The sequence below is a fragment of the Oryctolagus cuniculus genome, chromosome 7 (assembly GCF_964237555.1).
Source record: "Oryctolagus cuniculus chromosome 7, mOryCun1.1, whole genome shotgun sequence".
Taxonomy (NCBI): domain Eukaryota; kingdom Metazoa; phylum Chordata; class Mammalia; order Lagomorpha; family Leporidae; genus Oryctolagus; species Oryctolagus cuniculus.
In genome coordinates this window covers 51,040,665-51,065,245 of record NC_091438.1, presented here as the reverse complement: position 1 = coordinate 51,065,245, position 24,581 = coordinate 51,040,665, and the positions used below count along the sequence as shown (strand labels likewise).

At 45.7% G+C, this 24,581-nt stretch overlaps 2 protein-coding genes across 6 annotated transcripts in view; both read left to right on the top strand.

Annotated features, from left to right (window-relative positions):
• Positions 1-5,993, top strand: part of HAO2 (hydroxyacid oxidase 2) — a 42,988-nt gene extending 36,995 nt beyond the window's left edge. For 3 of the 5 annotated variants that reach the window (XM_051857349.2, XM_002715392.5, XM_008264585.4), the window contains 3 exons: positions 548-706; positions 1,047-1,116; positions 2,172-2,466. In XM_051857349.2, coding sequence (XP_051713309.1) covers positions 548-706; positions 1,047-1,116; positions 2,172-2,227 — 285 coding nt within the window. In that variant the 3' untranslated portion in view covers positions 2,228-2,466. Of the gene's footprint in view, positions 1-547; positions 707-1,046; positions 1,117-2,171; positions 2,467-5,553 lie in introns of those variants that run through there. The other 2 variants (XM_070077807.1, XM_070077806.1) reach the window with 1 other exon arrangement.
• A 5,326-nt stretch (positions 5,994-11,319) lies between these two features.
• Positions 11,320-22,233, top strand: LOC100347914 (3 beta-hydroxysteroid dehydrogenase/Delta 5-->4-isomerase). The gene is made up of 4 exons (XM_002715686.5): positions 11,320-11,460; positions 11,582-11,811; positions 18,116-18,280; positions 21,214-22,233. The coding sequence occupies exons 2-4, from the start codon at positions 11,661-11,663 to the stop codon at positions 22,023-22,025; spliced, it is 1,128 nt and encodes a 375-aa protein (XP_002715732.2). The 5' UTR covers positions 11,320-11,460; positions 11,582-11,660; the 3' UTR covers positions 22,026-22,233.
• The last annotated feature ends 2,348 nt before the right edge of the window (positions 22,234-24,581 follow it).

Below are 24,581 nucleotides of genomic sequence, written 5' to 3'. Positions count from 1 at the left end.
CCTGGATGCTCCACTTCCAATCCAGCTCCCTGCTAATGTGCCTGGGAAAGCAGAAGCAAATGGCCCAAGTGCTTGGGCCCCTGCACCCACATGCAAGACCCCCAGGAAGCTCCTGGCTCCTGGCTTCAGGCTGGCTGAGCCCTGGCTGTTGCAGCCATTTGGGGAGTGAACCAGCAGATGGAAGATCTCTCTCTCTCTGTCTCTCTCTCTCTCTCTTTATAATTCTACCTTTCAAATAAAAGTCTGCTTTAAAACATGTGAGGAGGAACCGGACATTTCTTTCAATCTGTAGAGGATTAAACAAATGATTCAGGGAGAAGCTGGATTCCAGGGGAGGCATAAAATGACTGGAGGAAGAACCTGTGGAAAGGCCCTGGGCCTCAGGAGGGGCTGTTGGAGGATAAGCACCTGCTGCCCGGGCACGGGGAGGGAAGGCTCTGTAAAGGGCATGCCCCGGCTTAGTCTCTCCAGTCCTAATCCACATTCAGAGAGCGCCTGTCCCACCGCCCCTTCTGAGTCAATGCCACGTGCCATGTCTGCTTTTCAGATTGATGCTTTGACAGAAGTGGTGGCTGCTGTGAAAGGAAAAATTGAAGTGTACCTGGATGGTGGGGTCAGAACCGGCAACGACGTGCTGAAGGCTCTGGCCCTTGGGGCCAAGTGCGTTTTCCTCGGGAGACCCATCCTGTGGGGTCTCGCCTACAAGGTGAGAGCAGCAACGCCAGGACAGAGATCAGAGCTGCTCATTCTTGTCCACACTTTCCTGCAGCGTCCACTCCCACTGAGCTTCCTGTAGGTGCCTGACTCCTGAAGACTAGCTGTGCCCTCCCCACTCCACAGCAAGCCACGCTTCCTCTGAGGCAGGAAGTGCACCTGCAGCAGCTCCCAGCCCTGTCCTCTTCTCTTTGGGGCCCTTTATTTCCCACCTGACTCTAACCCCTTCCTCCCCACGGCTCTGACTGCAGCTGGAACTTGTATGCAGTGGAGGCTCAGAATGTCCCCTGATGGCTCTTTTTGTCTCCTCCTCCCCTTGGTCTTGGGAACAGGGTGAACATGGCGTCAAGGAGGTTCTGAACATTTTAAAAAATGAGCTCCACATCTCCATGGCCCTAACAGGTAAGTTTTTGATTTATTTTTCTCCTGATTTGGAACCTGAAGGACAAAGCCTAAAGAACGAAGTGGCAGCCCTTCCTCTAACTAACCCCTTCCTAGCTTGGCAGCTGACCAGAAGATGGATTAGGGATGACTGGTGCTAGATAAAGATCAAGCACCATTATCTGCCCAGGGGGAACCCAGAGCTTTTGTCAAGATCACTGTCAGTTCCAGGGAGACGCTCTGGCTCTGAACTCCTGCTTCTGCTCAAAAACAGTTCGACTCGCTGCCCATAGCTGCCGCTCCCGTCCCCTCCAATCAACCCAGACATGAAACCCAACCCTTCCCTGTGTTTCTATTCGCAGGAAAGGATCCTCTTGTTATTTATACTCTTGTAATACGTTCTGCTAAAGTTATGTTTGCAGAGGTGAAGGGGCATACACTGAGGACAAAGGAAGAGCTTTAAGGTTAAATTCTTTCCACCTTTCCAAAACCAGGGACATCTCACTGCCAGCTGCAGTCATGCTGGCTCCTCTTTCTCCTTTCTCTGTTTCTTATCTGGAGTTGTTCTCTTCAATCTGTGTCTAATCTCACCTAGAGTTCTCATTTTTACATACTAATTAAAATCTTGGCGTAGTCTTCCTTTGACAGAGTTTCCTTTGGAGGGCAGTTTCATAAGGAATATTCATTCATCTATCTCTTAACATGAATCTTGAATCTTATTCCCCCTTCCCTTCTTCTCCCCTCCACCACTGGCCTTGCAGATACATCCTATATCCCTGAGCCTTATCAGAACTGAGTTAAATGTCAAGGGTATTGATTGCACAAAGGAGTTGATAAAAAATCTAAAATAAGGTTTCCCTGACATTTTGACATGACTGTTAAGACATCATGGACACAGGCTCATAAAATAACTCCTGATGCAATCACAATTGCATTATTCATTCTGTACGTGTAACACTCTATCAGGGAAGACAAAGAGCACATCAAGTCTGTTCCCAGTGGATTATCCCATACCCACGATGCATTGGGTTACTAGTGTTCTAGAGAAATGAGCTGTAACTTCATTGTTCTTTCAGGTTGCCGGTCAGTCACCGAGATCAGTAGGGACCTGATTCAGTTCTCCAGATTGTAAGGGGGAAATGCTAATAATGAGACTTCCCAACAGGAAGTCAGATTCATGCCGTGGGGTACAGCGCTGTCCTGCCTGGGCCCCATCCTTTCCAACAGCTCATGCCCTCTACCCCCAAACCTGCCATCCCCTGTGCTTCCAGGTCCTTTGCTCTCAAATGTCCAATGCCCTTCTTTGCCTCACTGCTTAAAGTCCTCCTCTGAAATAAAGATTTTAAAATGGCAGAATAGCCATGATTGAAATGCCTAGTGGGTTGTATTTTTCTGAATGTCCTATACATGTATAGCTGCAAAATAGTGATGGAACTTTACACTCTGGACAGAAGAGCCATACATAGAAAACATTTGCCAAAAAAAAATCACATTCTTACCCATAGATAATGAGGGAAATCATACCCCTAAGGACATGGGCTTTGGAGGCACAGAGACATGGGTTTGACGGGCAGTGCTGCTGCTGACTAATTCTGTGACTTGGGCAAGAATTTCAGTCTCTGCTTCCTTCTCCTGGTCTAGATACCATGGGGATTTTATTAGCTAGCCCAGTAACTCAGGAGAAGGATTAAATACAATAATGGTTGTAAAGTTCAGAGCACAATACATAGCATTCAGTAAGAGCTTATGAAATAATAACTGTGGTTATCTATTGTTTGGAAAATTCCTACTAATCTTTCAAGACTGCTCAATTGTCACAGAATCTTACCCTGGCTATTTACTCTGTGCTTCCTATTGTACTTTGCACGTTCCATGATTATAACCCTTGTCATAATATGTCTCTCTCCACAAATAGATTATAATTGGCTCCATACAAGAAACTGCATGTATGATATGGTGTGGGACACATAGTAGCATCTCAGTGAACATTTGTGGGATGGTTGGATACGTGGAGAGAAAAGGAATAATGAATGCTAATGCTTAAGAATAACTGTGTGATAATTACAGAATTAAACCAGTCATATTAAGTAGAACAGACAAAAAAAAATACTATGAGGGATAATGTATTAAGTTGTCCATTAGCAGTCAGGTCTATGCTGATCAAGTCACCATTTCTCATAGTGTCCATTTCACTTCAGGAGGTTTCCTTTTTGGTGTTCAGTCAGTTGTCACCGATCAGGGAGAACATATGGTATTTGTCCCTTTGGGACTGGCTTACTTCACTCAGCATGATGTGTTCCAGATTCCTCCATTTTGTTGCAAATGACTGGATTTCGTTGTTTCTTACTGCGGTATAGTACTCTAAAGAATACATATCCCATAATTTCTTTATCCAGTCTACCGTTGATGGGCATTTAGGTTGGTTCCAGGTCTTGGCTATTGTGAATTGTGCTGCAATAAACATTAGGGTGCAGACCGCTTTTTTGTTTATCAATTTAAACTCCTTTGGGTAAATTCCAAGGAGTGGGATGGCTGGGTCGAATGGTAGGGTTATATTCAGGTTTCTGAGGAATCTCCAGACTGATTTCCATAGTGGCTTGACCAGTTTGCATTCCCACCAACAGTGGGTTAGTGTCCCTTTTTCCCCACATCCTCGCCAGCATCTGTTGTTGGTAGATTTCTGTATGTGAGCCATTCTAACCAGGGTGAGGTGAAACCTTTTGTCTGTTCTACTTAATATGACTGGTTTAATTCTGTAATTATCACACAGTTATTCTTAAGTGTTGAAAATTAACTGAAATGTGATCCCTGTTAAACATAAGAGTGGGAATAAGAGAGGGAAGAGATGTATAATTTGGGGCATGCTCGGGCTGACTTGCCCCAATTGGTAGAGTTGGAAACATACCAGGGGATTCCAATTCAATCCCATCAAGGTGGCATGTGCCAATGCCATCTCACTACTCCAAGTGATCAATTTCAGTTCACAATTGATCATAATGAAAGGACTAAGAGTCAAAGGGAGCACATAAACAAGTCTAGTATCTGCTAACACCAACCGATAGAATAAATAAAGGGGAGAGTGATCCAACATGGGAAGTGAGATACTCAGCAGACTCATAGAATGGCGGATGTCCTAAATAGCACTCTGGCCTCAGAATCAGCCCTAAAGGCACTCGGATCTGGCTGAAAAGCCCATGAGAGTATTTCAGGCATGGAAAGCCAAGACACTCTGGCAAAAAGATCTCTGTGAGTGAGATCCCAGTGGAAAGAACAGGTCTTCAAAGAGGGAGGTGCCTTTCTCTGAAGGGAGGAGAGAACCTCCACTTTGACTATGACCGTGTCTAAACAAGATAAGAGTCGGAGAACTCAAGGGGCTTCCATAGCCTTGGAAACTCATAACTGGTGCATAGGGAGATTACTGATGCCATAAACAGGAGTGTCAATTGGTAAAGTCAACAACAGGAGTCACTGTGCACTTACTCCTCATGTAGGATCTCTGTCCTTAACGTGCTGTACACTGAGGCTTAATGCTATAACGAGTACTCAGACAGTATATTTCACTTTGTGTTTCTATGGGGGTGCAAATGACTGAAATCTTTACTTAATGTACACTAAACTGATCTTCTGTAAAAAAAAAAAAAAAAAAAAGAAAGAAATTATCAATTCCCAACTTGACTCTCACTGGGATTAAACATGACAATAGGTCTGATCTGATTTCATCATCATTTAAAAAAAAATCATCTATTATTTTTCACTTTATGTTTCTGTGTGGGAGCAAACTGTTGAAATACTTACTTAAGGTATACTAAGCTGATCTTCTGTATATTAAGATAATCGAAAATGAATCTTGATGTGAATGGAAGGGGAGAGGGAGTGGGAAAGGGGAGGGTTGTGGGTGGGAGGGACGGTATGGGGGGGGAAGCCATTGTAACACATGAGTCGTACTTTGGAAATTTATATTCATTAAATAAAAGATTAAAAAAAAATGCTAATGCTATGGTTTGGGTAATAGCTTGGGTGCCTCCCAAGGCCCATGTGTTAATGGCTTGATTAAGGGTAGATAAGAATCCCATTGTGCTGACCCAGGGTGGGGTGCTGGAAAGTGATTAGATTGTATTAGGCTGCTGGGGTGGGTCCAGGGTGAGTGGCTCATGTAGCTTCCTAGGGAAAGAACCATGGAGGACCAGCACGTTCCCTGCCTGCCTGCTTCTTGCTTCACATGGGATGCTGATCTTAATGGAGAATGGGACTGGAATGTTAGAGTGAGGAGGAGGTTGGGTGGGATTGTGGGTGAGCGGGCGGGTATGGTGAGAAGAATCACTACATTTCTAAAATTGTTCTTATGAAATTTGTACTCATTAAATAAAAGGTTTCTTTGTAAAAAAAAAAAAAAAAAACAGTAGCTTGAGAGATCTTTTTTTAAAAAGTAAAATCAAGTCCTGTGTCTCTCCTTTTCAGAATTCATCTGTGGCTGCCCATTCCCTTTAGTGTAAACTCTACGTGAATCACCAGCCCTCCAAGATGCTGCACGATCTGCTGATTTCTTTCATCTCATTTACTAACCACTCTCCCCTTGACTCATTATACTCCTGCCATATTAGCTTTTTTCCTAACGCTTAAACAAGCAAACCTCTTGTTTGCCTCTGGACCTATGCTTTTTTTGTTCCCTCTACACAAAATGTTCTTCCCATGGTTGACTGTTTCTTGGCATTTATGTCTTAGCTGAAATATCACCTCCTCAATGAAGTAAGAGTTCCTTAATCATCCTGGCTGGAATAGGCTCCACTTTATTTATCATATCACCCTGTGTCCTCCTAGTTCTTACTGTAATCTGCAATTAACTTATCCTTATAATAAGTTAAATAATAAAACTTACATTTATTTTTACCAGTACAAAACCTTGGTTTCACCAGTACAAGAACCTTGGCTCTCTACTATATTCTCATGTCAAATACCATGGAGAGCCTTGAGTAAATATTTTTCAGATGAATTAATCCATGAAGGCAAACATGAATCAAACCATACTGTCACATTGGGAACTTTTCTTTCTCCCCTCCCCTCCCTTCCCTCCCTCCCCTCCCCTCTCCTTCCCTCCCCTTCCCTTTTCCATGTCAGTCTCAGAGGAAGAACAATGAGTTAGAACAGCACCAAGTGGAACACTTCAGTATCTAAGCCAGCAGGCATGAAACTCAGCTGAATACTTTTCTGCATGGACTCATGCCATAACATTGTTCTGCCTCTGCCCACATATCCTATATGATCAAGGATCGTTAGCAGGGAAAACACTAAAAAATTAGTCCCACAGTAGTCTCCCTGATCACAACTAACCTGATCATAACCACCCAAATATACGCAAGGTGCTGAACTCACCCCAGATATTTAGAAAGACACGATAAATTGTGGCAGTATTAGACAGCCCCACTTGACTATAATAGGGTTGTACTCAGAACACAGGGAAAAAGAAAACCCAGATTCCCAAATTGCTAATTCCCTGGAGTATTTTCAGAAAAAAATAAATCTTAAAAGAGCAAGTCAGTAATGATTGAAACAGTCAGTGAATTATAATTTTTGTATATCCTATGTATCACTACAAAAGAATTATGGAACTTGGCACTCTGGACAGAAGAGGTACACATCTGAGCTATTCCCCAGCAAAAACCATCCTCTATCCAACAGCAGAGAACAGATCAACCAAACAAAAGGAAAGCACAGCCATGGTCATTGAAATAGAAGCCTAATACATATTTTGTAGAAGCATTGTCTTTGAAAAGAGAATCAGGAGGCTAAGTTAGAAGTCATACTTTAATTTGATTCCAAGGATAGACTGCTCATGCTGAAAGTTTAACACACACTAGGAAAGGGCCATGTCAAGGGACACCTGTCTGGCTAACACAGCAATCACAATTGCATTGTGGAATTGGAGGCCTAAATGACCATGGTCTTCAAGATGGCCTTCAATACACTGACCAGAGTGGGCACATGTTCCTTTGAACAGATGAAACTTTCATGGGTAATTTATAAACAACAGAAATTATTTCTCACACTTCTGGAGGCTAGGAAGTCCATGATCAAGGTGCCAGCAGATTCAGTGTTTAGGGAGGGCTGGGTCTCTCCTTCCAAGATAACAGCTTGTTGCTGTGTTCTCTGGGGGGCACAGGCACTGTCTCCAGGTGGCACAAAGATTGGAAGGGGCTGGCTATTTCTGCTGAGTCCTCATGTAAAATCACAAACTCTAATCATGGGCACTCTGCCCTCACAACTTAATCACTTCCTAAGACACCCCCCCCCCAGTACTATCACAATGATAACATACAAATTTTGAGAGACATGTATACAGTTTCATGAGATTGAAAAAGAATATGAGACAAGGGTGATTTTTGTGGGTAATAATTCATTCACTGCTACAAGAAACCTTGAGAATTATTTTACTTTGATTCACAGAGCCAAGGTCAAAGATGCCAAATAATAAAGAGGCAAATGAAAATCTAAATTATTTGTGGTCATGACCCAGAATGACAGAATCTTATGACCCGTTAATTAATATATATTCAGTGCAGTGCATTGACCTCCAACAAAAATGACAAAAAACAAAACAAAACAAAAACCACAATGTTTGAGACAAGAGGTTCAGGAACTTTGGCAACAAATTGAAATTGACCAGTCCTTCATCAATAAATGAGAAAAAATAATATCCTTTACTTTGGTTATATTGCGAAGTTTCATCAAATAGATGGATGGTTTTAAAATAAACACTAAAAAGCTAAACTAAGATCGAAGTCTGAGAAATCAAGTATTTCTCAGAGGCCCACAAGTATACAGAGTGGGATCATGGGCAGATTCACATGAGAACTGTACCTCCCAGGGGCTCATATAGTTCATTTCCATACAGAGACAGAATCTGCTCTTCTCTGGCCTGTCCGCCAGCTCCCATGGCCCTGTCACCCATCAGAAGTCACTATCCATACAGTGGGGCTTCATGCACTCTACAGAACTTCACTCTCTGCAATTACACTTCTAAATCAAAGGACACTGTCTCACACACCAATTCTCTCAGTGTCTTTCCATTTCTGTGGAATCTACCACTTTAGTTCCCTCCCATCAGAAATAAGAACATATCAGTACTAGGTTGCTCTTTGGGTTGAAAAAGAATTTTAAAACAACCTTGAAGATAAGGCTTGAAGCCAGAGAAAGTACAAGCAAGATAACATTTATCCCTCCAGCCAACCTACCACAGTCATATAAACAAATTTTTTTTTTTATGTTCTTATACTGGCTAGAGACCATAGTATAAAATTCTCCCTTGCTTCTATCTAAAAATTCTACTTGTTAAGGAGCATTCAAAGCAGGCATTGGTCACAGTGATAAAGACACCTCTTGGTATGTCCATGTCTCATATCAAAGTGCCTGGGATCAAGACCATTTCCATTCCTTATTTCAGCTTCCCACTAATGAGTACCTTGGGGAGCAGTGGGTGGTAACTCAAGCAGGTGGGGTTCTTGTCAGCTATTGCAGGAGACCTGACTTGGGTTCCCAGCTCCCAGCTTCAGCCTGGCTCAGCCTTGGCTATTGCAGACATTTGGACATGAACCAGAAGATTGGAGATTCTCTCTCCCTCTCCCCCTCTTTCTCCCTCCCTCTCTCCCTCCCTCCCTCCCTCCCTCTCCCCCCTCTCCCTCCCTCCCCCTCCCCCTCTCTCCCTCTCCCCCTCCCCCTCTCTCCCTCCCTCCCTCTCTCTCCCTCCCTCTCTCCCCCTCTCCCCCTCCCCCTCTCTCCCTCCCTCCCCCTCTCTCCCTCCCTCCCTCTCTCTCCCTCCCTCTCCCCCTCCCCCTCTCTCCCTCCCTCCCTCTCTCTCCCTCCCTCTCTCCCTCCCTCCCTCTCTCCCTCCCTCCATCCCTCCCTCTCTCCCTCCCTCTCTCCCTCTCTCTCTCTCCCTCCATCTCTCTCCCTCCCTCCCTCTCTCCCTCCCTCCCTCTCTCCCTCCCTCTGTCTCTCCCTCTCTCCCTCTCTCCCTCCCTCTCCCCCTCTCTCCCTCCCTCTCCCCCTCTCCCCCTCTCTCCCTCTCTCCCTCTCCCCCTCTCTCTCTCCCCCCTCTCCCTCTCCCCCTCTCTCCCTCCCTCCCTCTCTCCCTCCCTCCGTCTCTTCCTCTCTCCCTCTCCCCCCTCTCTCTCTCCCCCTCTCTCCCTCTCCCCCTCTCTTCCTCTCTCCCTCTCTCCCTCCCTCTCCCCCTCTCTCCCTCCCTCCCTCTCTCCCTCCCTCCGTCTCTTCCTCTCTCTCTCTCCCCCTCTCTCCCTCTCCCCCTCTCTCCCTCCCTCCCTCTCTCCCTCCCTCCGTCTCTTCCTCTCTCCCTCTCTCCCTCCCTCTCCCCCTCTCTCCCTCGCTCCCTCTCCCCCTGATATCTAGACCAGGACAAGGAAGCAGAGATTGAAATTCTTGCCCAAGTCACAGAATTAGTCAGCAGCAGCACTGCCCGTCAAACCCATGTCTCTGTGCCTCCAAAGCCCATGTCCTTAGGGGTATGATTTCCCTCATTATCTATGGGTAAGAATGTGATTTTTTTTTGGCAAATGTTTTAAATACTTATCAAAAGAAAGTTCCAGGTTGAAAGCAGGAAAGGGATAAGATCAATTATGTAAGCTTTTACCATAACAACCACAAAAAAGAGTAAACTGAGTAAATAAAGGGAAACAAATAATAAAAATAAAATAAATAAAGTCTGGTGCTGTGGCCTAGCTAGTAAAGCTGCCATTTGCAGTGCTGGCATCCCATATGGGCACCAATTTGAGTACGGCTGTTCCACTTCCAATCCAGCTGCCTGGTAATGTGCCTGGGAAAGCAGCAAGAGATGGCCCAAATACCTGGGCCCCAGAAGAAGCTCCTGGTTCCTGGCTTTAGACCTGTCCAGCTCCAGCCATTGTGGCCATTTGGGGAGTGAACAAGTAGATGGAAGATATCTCTCTCCCTCGCTCTCTCTCTTTGTCTCTCCCTCTATCTGTAACTCTACCTTTCAAATATATAAATAATTCTTTTTTAAAAAAGAATAAGAGAAACTAATAAGATAGAAAAATGATAGACAATAGAGAGTACCACCAATTTTTCTTTGCCCTATGTAGATTGATTTTACATTTGAATATATACCTAAAACCATAGAGCTCCTGGAAGAAAAAAATTAGAATACTGGAACTTTTGGAAACAAAAATCAGAAAGTAGTTGCTTCTAGGGTCATTTAGGGGAGGACAGTCAAGTCCAGAACAAACTTTCTGGGGTAAAGGAAGTACTCTATATCCTCTTTGGGATGGTATTTACATGAATGTACTTAACTACCAAAGTTCACTGAATTAAACATTTCAAATATGGCATTTTAATATATGTAAATTCTCTCTTAACTTTTTTTTTTAAATTTGAGAGCCAGAGAAAGAGACAGAAATGAAGAGCTCCCATGCACTGATTTATTCCCCCAAATGCTCCAGGAGCTGGGGTTGGGCCAGGCTAAAGCTGGAGTTAGGATCTCAAACCAAATCTTCTCTATGGGTGGCAGGACTCAACCACCCGAGCCATCACCTGCTGTGTCATAAGGTGCATTAGCAGGAAGCTGGAATCAGAAGCAGAGCTGGGATTCAAATCAAGGCACTCTGATACAGGATGTGGGTATCCCAAAGGGCTTCTTAACTGCTAGGCCAAATGCCTGACCCACATCTCAGCTTTTAAAAGTTGAGGAACAACAATGTCTGGAGGAGCTTTTGGCAGAGACATTTGGGCATAGACATCAGAAGCATCCATGGCATCTCCAGTTCCAGAATTCGCTGAATCTGATTTTGCAGTGAAAATTATAAGATTCATTTTAGCACACAAGTACCAAACCTTAGGCCAAATAAGTGGTTATCACTACACAGCTCTCTTTCAATGATGCTCTACTTTCAAAATCCCAGAGGTCTCCAGAAACAGGGGTGGAGCATGGTATAGAGGATTGGGATACCCTGGATGTAAAGAAAGTACTCAACTTAAACCTTGCTAATTGGCCCTGCCATCATTACAAATTTCTGATTATCACAACTTGGCAACATTTCAAATGACACTGTGAAACCAGAAACAGTGGGCTAACATGGACTTTTCCCTCCACAAAGCCAAAATTCACATTGCAAATGCAGAGGCATCCCTGCCTAGTTTAAAGTTCACAGGTTGTGGATCGCAGAGAGCTGACATCAGAGAACAGAAGTCCAGCTGAAGCTGAAAATCAATGAATATGCAGCAAGAGTTCAAGGTGATGGGCTGGGCCAGAGGCCACAACACATAAAGTTCCACTCCAGCCTTGGAGAATGAGGACACCAGCACCAACACTCTTTCGTTTGGACATCAACAACCAAAAAGGTTAGACTACTTTGATTTTCTTTCAATTGCATGTGATGCTGAGGATGTGGAATTTTTACCCAGATGGGGGCATAAAAGAGCAGTTTCTATGAGCTTCTGTCAATTTGACTTCTATTTTTAGCCTTCTTCAGGGTCCCCCAGTAACCAGATCTTCAGGGAGGTGATTCCTGGTTCCTAGCACCATTTCCTTGTATCCACGAATGGCCATGTCTGGGTGGAGCTGCCTGGTGACAGGAGCAGGAGGGTTTCTGGGTCAGAGGATCGTCCACCTGCTGGTCCAGGAGCAGGGACTGCAGGAGATCAGGATCCTGGACAAGGTCTTCCAACCAGGAGTGAAGGAGGAATTTTCAAGTAAGTGAACGCGAGCCTTGGGTGCTGAGGCTCCACTGTACGATCTGTGTGGGTGCGGGGAGGGGGTCCTTGCCTAGCAAATCAAGAGAAGTTGTAGCACAACCAAGGCTAACCTCACATCCACAGTCATCAGAAAGGAAATCCCAGCAGGCATAGTAGGAAAGACCCTGGAGTCAGTGTAGGAGACAGGAACGTGGCTACATCCAGGGCCAGAGAGACGATCTGCAGGCCAGCACTTCCACCTCTAGTCCTCTCTTCTCATAGAAAAATCCACACATCACTGCCTTCCTGTGTTCACAACTCCCATGCTCATGAGGATTTATGACTTGGCACTCGCTGTGCACACCTGCAAGGACCAACAGCCTGGAGGTCTCAGCAGTGGGTCCCTGCCTCTCCCAACTGCCCTGGGTCCCGCTTGTTGCTGTTTTGCTCTTGTGGTTCACACAGCATTTGCAGGGAAGGCAAAAAAAAGGGAAGTGAAGGTAGGACTGTGTGTGTGTGTGTGTGTGAGAGAGAGAGAGAGAGAGAGAAAGACAGAGAGAGAGAGAAATTAGAGAGAGCACACAAGTGCACAGCGCAGAGCAGGACCCAGACCGAGAGACAGAACAGCCTGGATGTGCCTTCCCTGGATTCCTCGTGCATGTCTTTCTGACCATTTCTCTGCTCCTCTGCACCACAAGAAAAGGGCTTCAGAAGTGGCTGGAGCAGCTCACCATTCCTTCCCCAGCTTGCTGCCCTGGGGCAAAGCCAAGAGCTGCCTGGATGGCGATTTCTTCACGTAACAACTCTGTAGGGAACATAGCAGGGGCGATCACCCATCTGGATAAGGAGGACTTTGAGGTCCAGGGAAGCAGGGGGCCTTGCGTGAGGCCCCCTGGTTGATGGGGAGCACGGCTCAGACTAGAACCCCAGCACATGGCCCTGGGACTGCCTCCTGGCAAAGTGAATCTTCAGTCTCTCCCGTGGCGCTGCTGGGTGCCACAAACCAATTTCCTGTCTCTCTCTCTCCAGCCCCTAGGCTCTGGGTGTCCATGTGTAGCCACTGGCTGCCCTGAGACCCCTGCACTGCACACACATAGCTCCCTGCATGCAGACTCACTTGCTCCTGGTAAGAACCCTAGGAGGGGAAACATCCTCCCCTTAGCCCAGATGGAGACAGACACAGAGAAGTTCACGAACTTATGCAAGTTCCCATAGGTAGAAGATGGACTGGAGCCCTGGAGGTTCTGCTGCAGCAGGACTAATAGCCTCTCCCTGGGCCTCCTTCTACCCCAGTTCACACCTGAAGAACAACTGCCAACTCAGTCTACATAAACCACTTGCCAAGTGCCCAGTGCTGGGAGAAGAAGGGAGCTCTGGCTCCATCAGCAACACACCCGAAGTGCCCGCTCCTGGGCTCACCAGGTTCCTGGAACACATGGGGTGAGGCCTCTCTTTGAGCCAGTGTCTGAAGTCAGCACAAGGGAGGAGGGCTCAAAGGTGGAGACCATCAGAGAGAACCCACTCCTAGGAGTCCCAGCTCCTTCCTGCAGCCTCTTCCCTATCTTCCTTGTCTTCAGGACCTGCCTGGAGACTCCTGACAATGGAAAGGGGCTGACTGTAGACAGAATTCATCAGATCCTAAAGAAAAGAACTGGCTGTGGTTGCATTCCAACTTGGATGCAACCTGAGTTTGCATCCCTGAGTCTGCTCCCTGAGTTTGTCATCCTCAATTTCTCTCCCACTGTCATTCTTCTTGTATTTTAGCTTCAATATTTTTTATTAACATTAGGGCTTGTACATCTTGTGGGGTACAGTGCCATGTTTCAATGCATGTATACAGCATACACTGATCTCATCAGGAAAATATAGCATTTTCATTGCTTTTTTTAATAAAAGGAACTTTCCAAGTCCTCTCTTCAAGCTCTTTATACAATATTTAATACATTATTATGAACTGTTTGCCCCCACTGGGCTGTGGAACACTACAACTTGTTCATTGTATCTGTGTTTCGGCACCCATTATCCAATCTCCCTATATCCCTATCCCTTGTCCTTCCCAGCCTTGAGGAATCAGTCTGACGTTTTCAATTTCCACAAATAAGACAGGACATATGATATTTATCATTGGATCACGCTTATCACTTAAAATAATAACCTTCAATTCCATAGATTTTGCCACAAATGTCGGGATGTCATTTTTATGCTTACTATTCCCTTGTATGTTTATACATGTTTTCTTTACCCATTCATCCATGAATGATGGACACATGGCTTGTCTGTCATGAATTGTACTGCAAGGAACACTGGAATGCAGTTTTCCTTGATATACTGATCTCATTTCCTTCAGCTCTCTGCCCAGAAGTGGGATAGCTGAGTCATTTGCTAGATCTGCTTTTAGTTTGTTGAGGAAACTCCATCCTTTTCTCCATAATGACCGCACTAATTTACCTTCTACTAATAGTGTATAGGGTTTCATTTTCCCTATAGCCTTGCCAACATTTGTTATTTTCTGTCTCTTTGATGTTAGTGATTACTCGAGTGGGATGATATTTCACTGTGGCTTTTATTTGCATTTTCCTGATAGTTAGTAATATTGAGCATTTGCCTCATGTATTTGTTGATCATTTGTATATCTTCTTTGGAGAAACGTTTGCTCAGATCCTTTGTCTATTTCATAACTGGACTGTTTGATGCTTTGTGTTGGGTTTTTTGAGTTACTCGTGTATTCTGTGTATTAATCCTTTCTCAAATGAAGAGTTTGAAAATATTTTCTGCTATATATACTGCTGGTTCCCCCTTCACTCTGTTGATTGTTTCCTATGCTTTGTGGATGCTGCTTAGTTTGTTATAAGCCCATGTGTCTAACTTTGTTTTTTGTTGCCTGTGCTTTTTGGGATCTCACTTGAAAAATAGTTGCCTGTACCAATGTCTGCAAGTATTTTCCTTATAATGCTTCTAGCAGAGGTTGTTTCAGGTCTTATATTTAGATCTTTGATCCAATACGATTTGATTTTTGTATAAGGTGAGATATAGCACCTAGTTTCTTGATTCTGCCTATGACTATCCAGTTGCTCTGGTACCGCTTAGTGAAGACGCTGTCCTTCCTCCAATGTATGCTTTCACCGCCTTTTTGAAAATCATTTGCCAGGGCCTGGCGCTGTGGCTCACTTGGCTAATCCTCTGCCTGCGACGCCAGCATCCCTTATGGGCACCAGGTTCTAGTCCCGGTTGCTCCTCTTCCAGTCCAGCTTTCTGCTGGGAAGGCAGTGGAGGATGGCCCAAGTGCTTGGGCCCCTGCACCTGCATGGGGGACCAGGAGGAGGCACCTGGCTCCTGGCTTTGGATCGGCACAGCGCCGGCTGTCGCTGCCATTTGGGGGGTGAACCGGCGGAGGGAAGACCTCTCTCTCTCTCTCTATGTCTATAACTCTACCTTTCAAATAAATAAATAAATAAACATCTTAAAAAAAAAAAAGAAAGAAAATCAGTTGCCTATATATAAATGTATCTCTGGGTTCTCTATTCTGTCCCATTAATCTATGTATGTTTTCTTCATGCCAATACATGTTATTTTGGCCACAGTGATTTTGTAGTATGTTTTGAAGTCAGTTAGTGTGATGCTCACAGCTTTGTTTCTTTCCTTCAGGATTGTTCTGGCTCTTCTGAGATTTTTGGGCTTTCATATGAATTTTAGAATGTTTTTCCTTTTTTGAGCTCTATGCAAAATGTCGTCGGTATTTTGATGAAGATTGCACTGAATCTGTAAACTGCTACACACAGTATGGACAACTTAAACACATTAATTCTCAGGGCCGACACTGTACTGCAGCAGTTTAGGCTGCCAGTTGAAAACCAGCACCCCATATCAGACTCCTGACTCAGGTCCCAGCTACGTGCTTTCTATTCAGCTTCCTGTTTTGCTCCTGATGAAGCAGCAGAAGAGGGCTCAGTATTTGGCCCCTGCCACCTATGTGGGAGACCAGGATGGAGTTCCTGACTTCTGGCTTCAGTTTGGCCCAGACCTGAGTGTTGTAGCCATTTGAGAAGTGAACCAACAGATGGACGTTCTCGCTCTCTTTCTCTCTGCCTTTCTTTTTTTTTAAGATCTTATTTATTTATTTGAGAGGTAGAGTTACAGATAGTGAGAGGGAGAGACAGAGAGAAAGGTCTTCCGTCCACTGGTTCACTCCCTAAATGGTCACAATGGCCGGAGCTGTGCCAATCCAAAACCAGGAGCCAGGAGCTTCTTCTGGGTCTCCCACGTGGGTGCAGGGGCTCAAGGACTTGGGCCATCTTCTACTGCTCTGCCAGGCCACAGCAGAGAGCTGGATGGGAAGAGGAGCAGCCAGGACTAGAACCGGCTATGGTGGGGGGAAATCCCTGTGCAGACGGTTTGAATTATTTCGCTCTGCAGCAGACCCATATGGGATGCCAGCGCCACAAGCAGAGGATCAACCTACTGTGCCACAGCTCCAGGCCCTCTCTCTGCCTTTCAAAGAATTAAATATTTTTTAAAAAATAATACTTTCTTCCAATCCATAAACATGAGATGTCTTCCAATTTTTGTTTTTTAAAATTTCTTTCACTAGTGCTTTATAATTTTCATTGTAGAGATCTTTCACATTCTTGTTTAGTTTTATTCCAAGGGATTTTATTTATTTTTGTAACTGTAGTGAAGCAGATTTCTGTTATATTTCTTCCTCAGTATTTTTGCTATTGGTATAAAAATGCTATTGTCTTATGTGTATTGATTTTGTATTCTACAGTTTTATTGAAGTTGCTTATCATTGCTAGCAGTCTTTTGATGGCTTTTCTCTTTTTTAAAGATTTATTTATTTATTGACTTGAAAGTCTGAGTTACACAGAGAGAGGAGGAGAGGCAGAGAGACAAAGAGAGAGAGAGAGAGATCCGAACCATACCTGCACCCCTGGTACAAATTCAAGTTGATCAAAGTGAATTGTCTTTTTTGATGTGTTGTTGGATTCAATCTACTAGTATTTTGTTGAGAACTTTAGCATCTGTATTCATCACGGATATTGGTCTATACATTTTGTTACCGTTGTGAGGATCAAGGTAATGGTGGCTTGTAAAATGAGTTTGCTAGGATTCCTGCCCTTTGAATTTTTTTTAACTAGTTTAACAAGAATTTGCATTAGTTCTTCCTTCATAGTTGGGTGGAAACCAACTATTAATATAATAGCTGGGTGTGAAACCATCGAGTCCTTTCTTTTTGTTCTTGAGAAACTTCTTACCATTCATTCATCCCCTTACTAATTGTTGGTCCTTTTAGGTTTCTATGTCTTCATGGTTCTATTTTGGAAAGTTCTGTACACCAGACATTTGGCCATTTCTTCTAGGTTTTTCAGTTTGATGGTATATACTCATTCATTCTCTTCCTATTCCTCTGCCTTAATTGTCAATGTCAGTTAAATAGATTCACCCTCACTCTGCCTCAGAAAAGCTGATTCTAAACAGCCAGTCCTACATGTGAGATGTAGGTAAAGTGAGTGATGGTTGGAGGCAGGGAGGCAGCTTCAAATCTGCACTACAAGTACCATCTTCAGTCTGTCTCATAAGTGGTCTGATCCTCAGTCCCCTCACTATTAAGGGCTAATCAAAATAACTATAATCTTAAGCAGGCACAATAAGCCTCATCATGCTTGCTCCTTTCCTCTCATCCCATATCCACTGAGTACCAGGACCTGTCCAGAGGAGGTCTGAACTGAACATGTTGGCCTATCTCCTCTGCTCCCACCACGGTAACCCTGCTTTGGTCCTGCTGGTCTGAACTTTCCACGGACGTTCTCAGGATCACCTTGCTTCTCTTACACTCCCTAGACCAGTCCATTTGACATCCTGAGGCCAAAGCTAACTTCCTACCTGACAACTGTACCTCTATTTTTCCTCCTATTCCAAATAAACATTCAATTTCCTACTCCCCACAGAGTTAAATTCAGATTCTTTCCTCTTACATCCAACTCTGTACACCACCCCCTCTCCTTAATTAACTTAATGAATTTCCCCTGACTCTATTTAATGATATTTATGTTCCAGCCACACTTAGCTCCCTGTTCATATTTCTTTTCTGGAATGACATGGAGTAGAAACAGATGTTTGCTCATTCCCATGCTGCACATCCAAATTTCTGTGTCTTTGCTGACTTGTACCAAGTGTGTTTGAGTGTGGGGATGGAGAATGAGACCCCTGAGCACCATGCCTCCACTGTTAGTGTCCTTGAACACCTAGGGAAATGCCACCTTTACCAGGAAGCTTCTGGGACAGTCCAGAGAGTTTCCCAATGACCTGCCTTGTGTTCACACAGAGCTCCAGAGCAAGACCAAGCTGACCATGCTGGAAGGAGACATTCTGGATGAACAGTGCCTCAACACAGCCTGCCAGGGAGTCTCTGTTGTCATCCACACTGCCTGTGTCATTGACGTCACAGGTGTCATTCACCGAGACACCATTATAGATGTCAATCTGAGAGGTAAGAGTAGCCTGGGGAGGAGATGGAGCAGGTGAGAAGGTGAGAGAGAGAAATGGGACAGGAAAGGAGAGAATCTCCCATGCCAGGCACCTACGGTGCTCTGTAACAGGCGCCTTTGCCTCTCACTCCCAACTGAAAGAGCTCAAGACTGTTATCCTCAGTGTTTTAGATGAGGATACTAGGGCTGAGAGAGAGCAAGCGATGTGGCAGTGCCTCCAGATGGTAAATAAGAGAGCGAGACTACCAACTCACATCTATCTGGCCCAAGGGCTAGAAATGCTCTTCTTTTACTGTTACAATCTAAGTTAATAAAAAGCCAACCCTAGCACTTGAAATCCAACCATCCCATGCCCTCCCACGTCCTCTAGGCCAGAACCAAACTTTGAAGGTGCTTCCTTGGCCATCCTTTTAGCCCTTCTGTGGGGAATCAGGGGACGCTGCAAGGATTTCCTGCCCACATCAAAGATGTGCTCTGGGATCTCTTGTGGCACAGCAGGTTAAGCTGCCAATTACAACACCAACATCCTATGTCCGAATGCCACTTCGAGTCCCTGCTGCTCTACTTCTGATCCAGCTCCTTGCTAATGCACCTAGGAAGGCAACTGATGGTGGTCCAAATGTCTTGGCCCCTGTGACCCTGTGGGAGACCTGGATGGAGTTTGAGGCTCCTGACTTTGACATTTGGAGAATGAACCAGAGGATGGAAGCTGTGTGTGTTTGTGTGTGTGTGTGTGTGTGTGTGTGTGTGACCCTGCCTTTCAAATAAGTAAGTCTAAAACAACAAAAACAAAGAAAATGAACTGCCTTCAAGAGAACTGGCAAGCCAGGCCACAGAGGTCCACCAGGACAGAACGATACAACATGCATCTTCCTATAACATTTCCTTAACCACAGCTTCCTACTGCCCCACTGAGGAGCTAAGCAGCTCTGACCACGTCCTCAAAGACACACTAATTAGGCCATCAGCCAAAAAGCCTTGGAGTTTCTCTCTGAAGTGTGGGTTCCCAACTGACTTGAAATCTAGACACAAAACCCAAGCTCCTAACTGTTGACATCATCCCTTTATCCCCTGGAAACCAACTCTTCATTTGATCTCTTTTTTTAAAAGAATTATTTGTTTACTTAAAAGTCAGAGTTACACAGAGAGAGAAGGAGAGGCAGAGAGAGAGAGAGAGGTCTTCCATCTGCTGGTTTACTCCCCAATTGGCCCCACCAACCGGAGCTGTGCCAATCTGAAGCCGGGAGCCAGGAGCTTCTTCCTGGTCTCCCATGCGGGTGCAGGGGCCCAAGGTTTTGAGCCATCCTTTACTGCCTTCCCAGGCCATAGCAGAGAGCTGGATCAGAAGTGGAGCAGCCAGGTCTCGAATCAGAGCCCATATGGGATGCTGGCACTTCAGAACAGGGTGTTAACCCTCTGTGCCACAGCACTGGCCCCTCTTCATTTGATCTTAGCCAAAAAGCTGAGAAGTAATGGAGACAGCTTTGCAAGCACCACAATCAGTCAAACGCTGGCCCTCTGTCCTCCATGCCTTGACCTCCAAATTTCCTCTACTCACTAACTCTGGCTCTAGAGCAACTAAGTGCTTGGGGGCTCCAGCACCAGCTAGAATAGGTCCCATGCTGGTATCTGCTTAACAACACCACTACCTGCTTCCACACCATGACGACTGCACAAGGAGATCACTTTTCAGGGTTTTGTCACTACTGTCCACAGCTCCAAATGTAGGGGATGTGAAAAGGAAGACAAAACAATGAGAGGGTCACTTTACTATACCAATTATACCAACTGCCAGCTGAGAAAATATGTTGCAATGATGGCCATTTCCACCCTTGGTAAACCAGTCCCAAGTTCTCTCTTGCAATGGACTTACTTTGTTAAAAAAAAAAAAAAAGAAAAAGAAAGAAAAATTGAAAAGGGAGTCTCTCTCTAGAAAATCATATTGCACGATCTTGAGGGAGCAGAGGCACCACACCACATTCATACATGTGACCACACACACACACACACACACACGAAGAATGACCCTTTGGCCCAGATGCCCTTCTTCTTCAAGGGTAGGTTCAGCTGTGAGCTTCATTCTGCACAGCCATAAGGATGCCACATGATGCTCCCATTACATGGATCACCAGCAGGGGGCGAAAGCTTCCAACCACCTGACTCAAAAGGAAAGGCCAGTGCAGTGCTCTGGGTATTATGTAATAGGAAAGTTTATCACCCCCAGTGTCCACAAAGAGGTCAACAGGGCCATAGCCAAAATTAGGCACCAACTTTACAGGGAACACACAGACACAGTCTGAGCCTCCAGCATCATCCCACAATTCATGAACACTTTCTGCAGGGACCTAAAGAGCAGTCCTGGTGACCAAGTGTTCACTAGTCTATGAGAAAACCACAATCAGTTGGAGTACATGGCAGAGTATGTGTCGCCAGTGCACAGTGGAGTGGGAGTGAGTGTGACGGGAATCAGGCTGTGTCCTTGGGTGGCTGAGGGTCAGATTGCTCCCTAATCAGAAAGTGGAGCCTTCTGATTTGTTGGATTTGGAGCAACATGGCCTTCATGAGATGGTAGGGATGATAAATGAGGATTTTTTTCTGAATGCTCTCACTTGGAAACATAAACTGGCAATGCTACATTTATCCAAAATTAAAATATACCAAAAAATTAACAAACACACACACACACACACACACATAGGGAAATGAAAAACAATTCTAGAAATCCCTGCTCTGCACAGTGCCCATGTAGTTCTCAGCTTTGGGGAGTTCCCGTGGCTGCAGAATGGACACATCCCATCCAGAAACCAGGAATGACATCCTCTGGAATTACAACAACCACCTCCCTCACTGGGTGTGGACAGGGAGTGAATGTGACCATGAGAGTCAGAACACTTGGGTTTATTTCCTGATAACGACAGCTTGTTCCCCATGGCAGGTACCCAGCTCCTGTTGCAGGCCTGTGTCCAAGCCAGTGTGCTGATCTTCATCTACACCAGCTCAGTGGAAGTAGCTGGACCCAACTCGTACAAGGAGATCATCAGGAATGGCCACGAGGCAGAACACCACGAAAGTGCATGGTCTGCTCCATACCCATACAGCAAAAAGTTGGCTGAGAAGTCAGTGCTGGCAGCCAATGGGTACACTCTTAAAAATGGCGGCACCTTGTACACTTGTGCCTTAAGGCCCATGTACATCTATGGGGAAGGAAGCAAATTTCTTGCTCAAATGATAAATAACTCCCTGAAGAACAAAGGGATCCTGATAAGTAACGGCAAGTTCTCCATAGTCAACCCAGTCTATGTGGGCAACGTGGCATGGGCTCACATTCTGGCCACGAGGGCACTACGGGACCCCAAGAAGGCCCCGAGCATCCGAGGACAGTTCTACTACATCTCAGATGACACCCCTCACCAGAGCTATGACAACCTCAACTACACCCTGAGCCAAAAGTGGGGCCTCTGCCTGGATCCCAGACCGAGCCTCCCACTACCTCTGCAGTACTGGCTCAGCTTCCTACTGGAAGTAGTGAGCTTCCTGTTGACCCCAATTTACAAATATCGACCCCCCTTCAACCGCCACTTGGTGACAATATCCAACAGTGTGTTCACCTTCTCCTACAAGAAAGCTCAGCAAGATCTGGGGTATGAGCCCCTCTTCAGTTGGGAGGAAGCCAAACAGAGGACCATGGAGTGGATTGGTTCCCTGGTGGAACAGCACAGGGAGACCCTGAAGACCAAGACCCAGTGATCTGAGGACATCAGGAATGTGCACGTGCTGTTGTGTGGCCAGGTCTGCACAGCGCGCCCCTCTGACTCCATCAGATAGTAGCATGCACACAACCCGGGTCCTCCTGCCTCCCTTTCACTCAGTAGCCGACTTGCTGTCCTCCTCTGGCCATCACAAACCTTCCCAGTCAACCCCAATCTGAAGCTCAATGACTTCACCACGCAGCACAGGACACACAAGCTGATTTGCTTCAGCTGCTTTTCCAAAGTCTCAGATGCTGGTTCTCGATGAATGGGGTCCTTCTCGACAATATAGCTTAGCCTATAAATTTGATTTCCATCTTACTGCCAAAGCATTGCTTTTATAATAAAACTACTAATCCTATACATGGCTTAATGAAAAGAACAATAAACGATTTACGCCTAAGGTGGAACAGATGTGGTTTCTGTGACACGCACTTGCCCATTTTCCGGCCATCATCAGCAGTGGCATGCCCCAGGAAAGGAGAGGAGCTGGGAACTGCAGTGGGCAGAGTGGGGACAGTCAGGAGTGGGGAGCTAAGACCTACTAGGCTTCCTCATGGTCTCCGTGACTGACATGCATGTCCCCATCTTGTCCTCGCTGCAAATCCCTTCTATTTCCCCTGTTCTTGGTGAGGTTCATCAGCTGGTTGCTGGGCCAGTTCACCAAGGAGACTGCCTGAAAGCCCCATTTTGCCCTGAATCACGCAGCTAGACTGGGGTTTGCCATGGAGCAGCACAGCTCGGGAGCACAGAGAGCTGATCTTCAGGGACCCCCACTTCATGGGACGCCTCCTCTTGCCGAATCCTATGCCCTACACTCTTTGGACCTGGAGTATGCCTGGGCATGTGGGTGGGAGCATCTGGGAACTTGCTGTCCTTACGTAATAGCCCCAGGCAGGAGAGGGACAGCAAGGAAGCTCCCAGCCTCCAGCTCCAGTGACGGCATCTTGACGTTCTGCTTAACACAGCAGCACAGACGCGTTTGCCCAACCGCTGTTTCATTACCTGGAATTGTGACCTTTCCACTCACACAATGAAGCCACAACACAAATTCCCAGGAGAAAACAGGACAGGCAGTAAATTCCCTTAATAACTGACCAGCTACTCACACAACATGGAGCCGTGTCACTCCACACCCCCGTTCCCCATTCTCCTTGCCCCTCCTCCAGTCCTGCCCCCACGCATCCTCTGCCTCCATCCTTCCCTCCCCTCATCCTTGCTCCCCACCATCCTCCCCACCACTGCCTTCCACACTTCTCCCTTCCCCTGAAAAGACAAAGCCGCTCAAGGCACAGTGAGGATTTGAATGAAGACATCCTTGTTCATGGATCAGAGAACTGATGCAAGCTGAAGCCCTGTGAGGCATGCAAGACAGTGGCCACCAGAGGCAGGGGAGAAGGCGGCGGTGGGGGTCTGGGTGTGGGGAGGGCAAACGGGCTCCCTCCAGACCCGGTGTTGCCTGTCCTGCCTTTGGTATCACCACCACGACACGAGTCCTCCACCCTGTCAGGGTCACTTCTTTAATGCCCAGTGTCCAGTAAAGTATGTAGGGGACCACAGTTTAGGATGAGCCCCTGCATTAGGTCACAGACCAAAGCAAAATGGTGTTGCACTTGCAGAAATTTCATACTTCCAACCCACGACCAGGGTGTTTATCTGATCTATGGGGAAATCACAAGACAGGTAGATACAATAAATAAATAAGTAAGTAAATAAATAAATAAAAATAAGCTAAAATAGATAAGCTAAAATCCTCAAAGGTCAGACTGAGGGAGTTTGACAAGGAAAGGTATCTCTGCTTTATCTTCTAAGCAGAGTAACTTGGAAATAATAAATATACTTACTGGTCCCTGAGTTTCCTTTTCAGACTTTCTGTGACTATAAACCAACCTTGTGGGACTTGTGTTGTGTAGTAGGTTAAGCCACAGCCTGAAGTGCCAACACCCTATATGGATGTCGGTTGGAGTCCTGGCTGCTCTGCTCTGACCCAGCTCCCTTCTAACGCACCTAGGACAGCAGTGTAAGATAGTTCAAGTGCCTGGACCTCTGCATCCATGTGGGAGACCAGGTAGAAACTCCTGGTTCCTGGTTTTTGCTTGGCATAGACTGGCCACTGCAGCCATCTGGGGAGTGAACCAGTGGATGAAAGATTCTCTCTCTCTCTCCATCCATCCCTTTGATCTCATCCAGACTTGACAATTGTAAACACTGGGAAACTGAACCAGTAGATGAAAGTGTCTTTTCTCTCTCTCTTTCTCCCCCTCTCTCTCTAACTCTTTCAATAAATAAAATAAATATTAAAAATAGAAAACCACCTTGGATGCTCAGGACTTCACAACATTAAATCTGTTTATAGAATTATAAGTTGTTCAATGCTAGAGTCACAGATAAAGGCCAATTAGGATCTTCAAATTGGGGGCTGGCACCCTGGTATACAAGGTTAAACCTCCACTTACAGTTCTGGTATCCCATATGGGCACTGGTTCAAGTCCTGGCTGCTCCACTTCTGATCCAACTCCCTGTTAATGTGCTGGGAAAGCAGCAGAAGATGAAG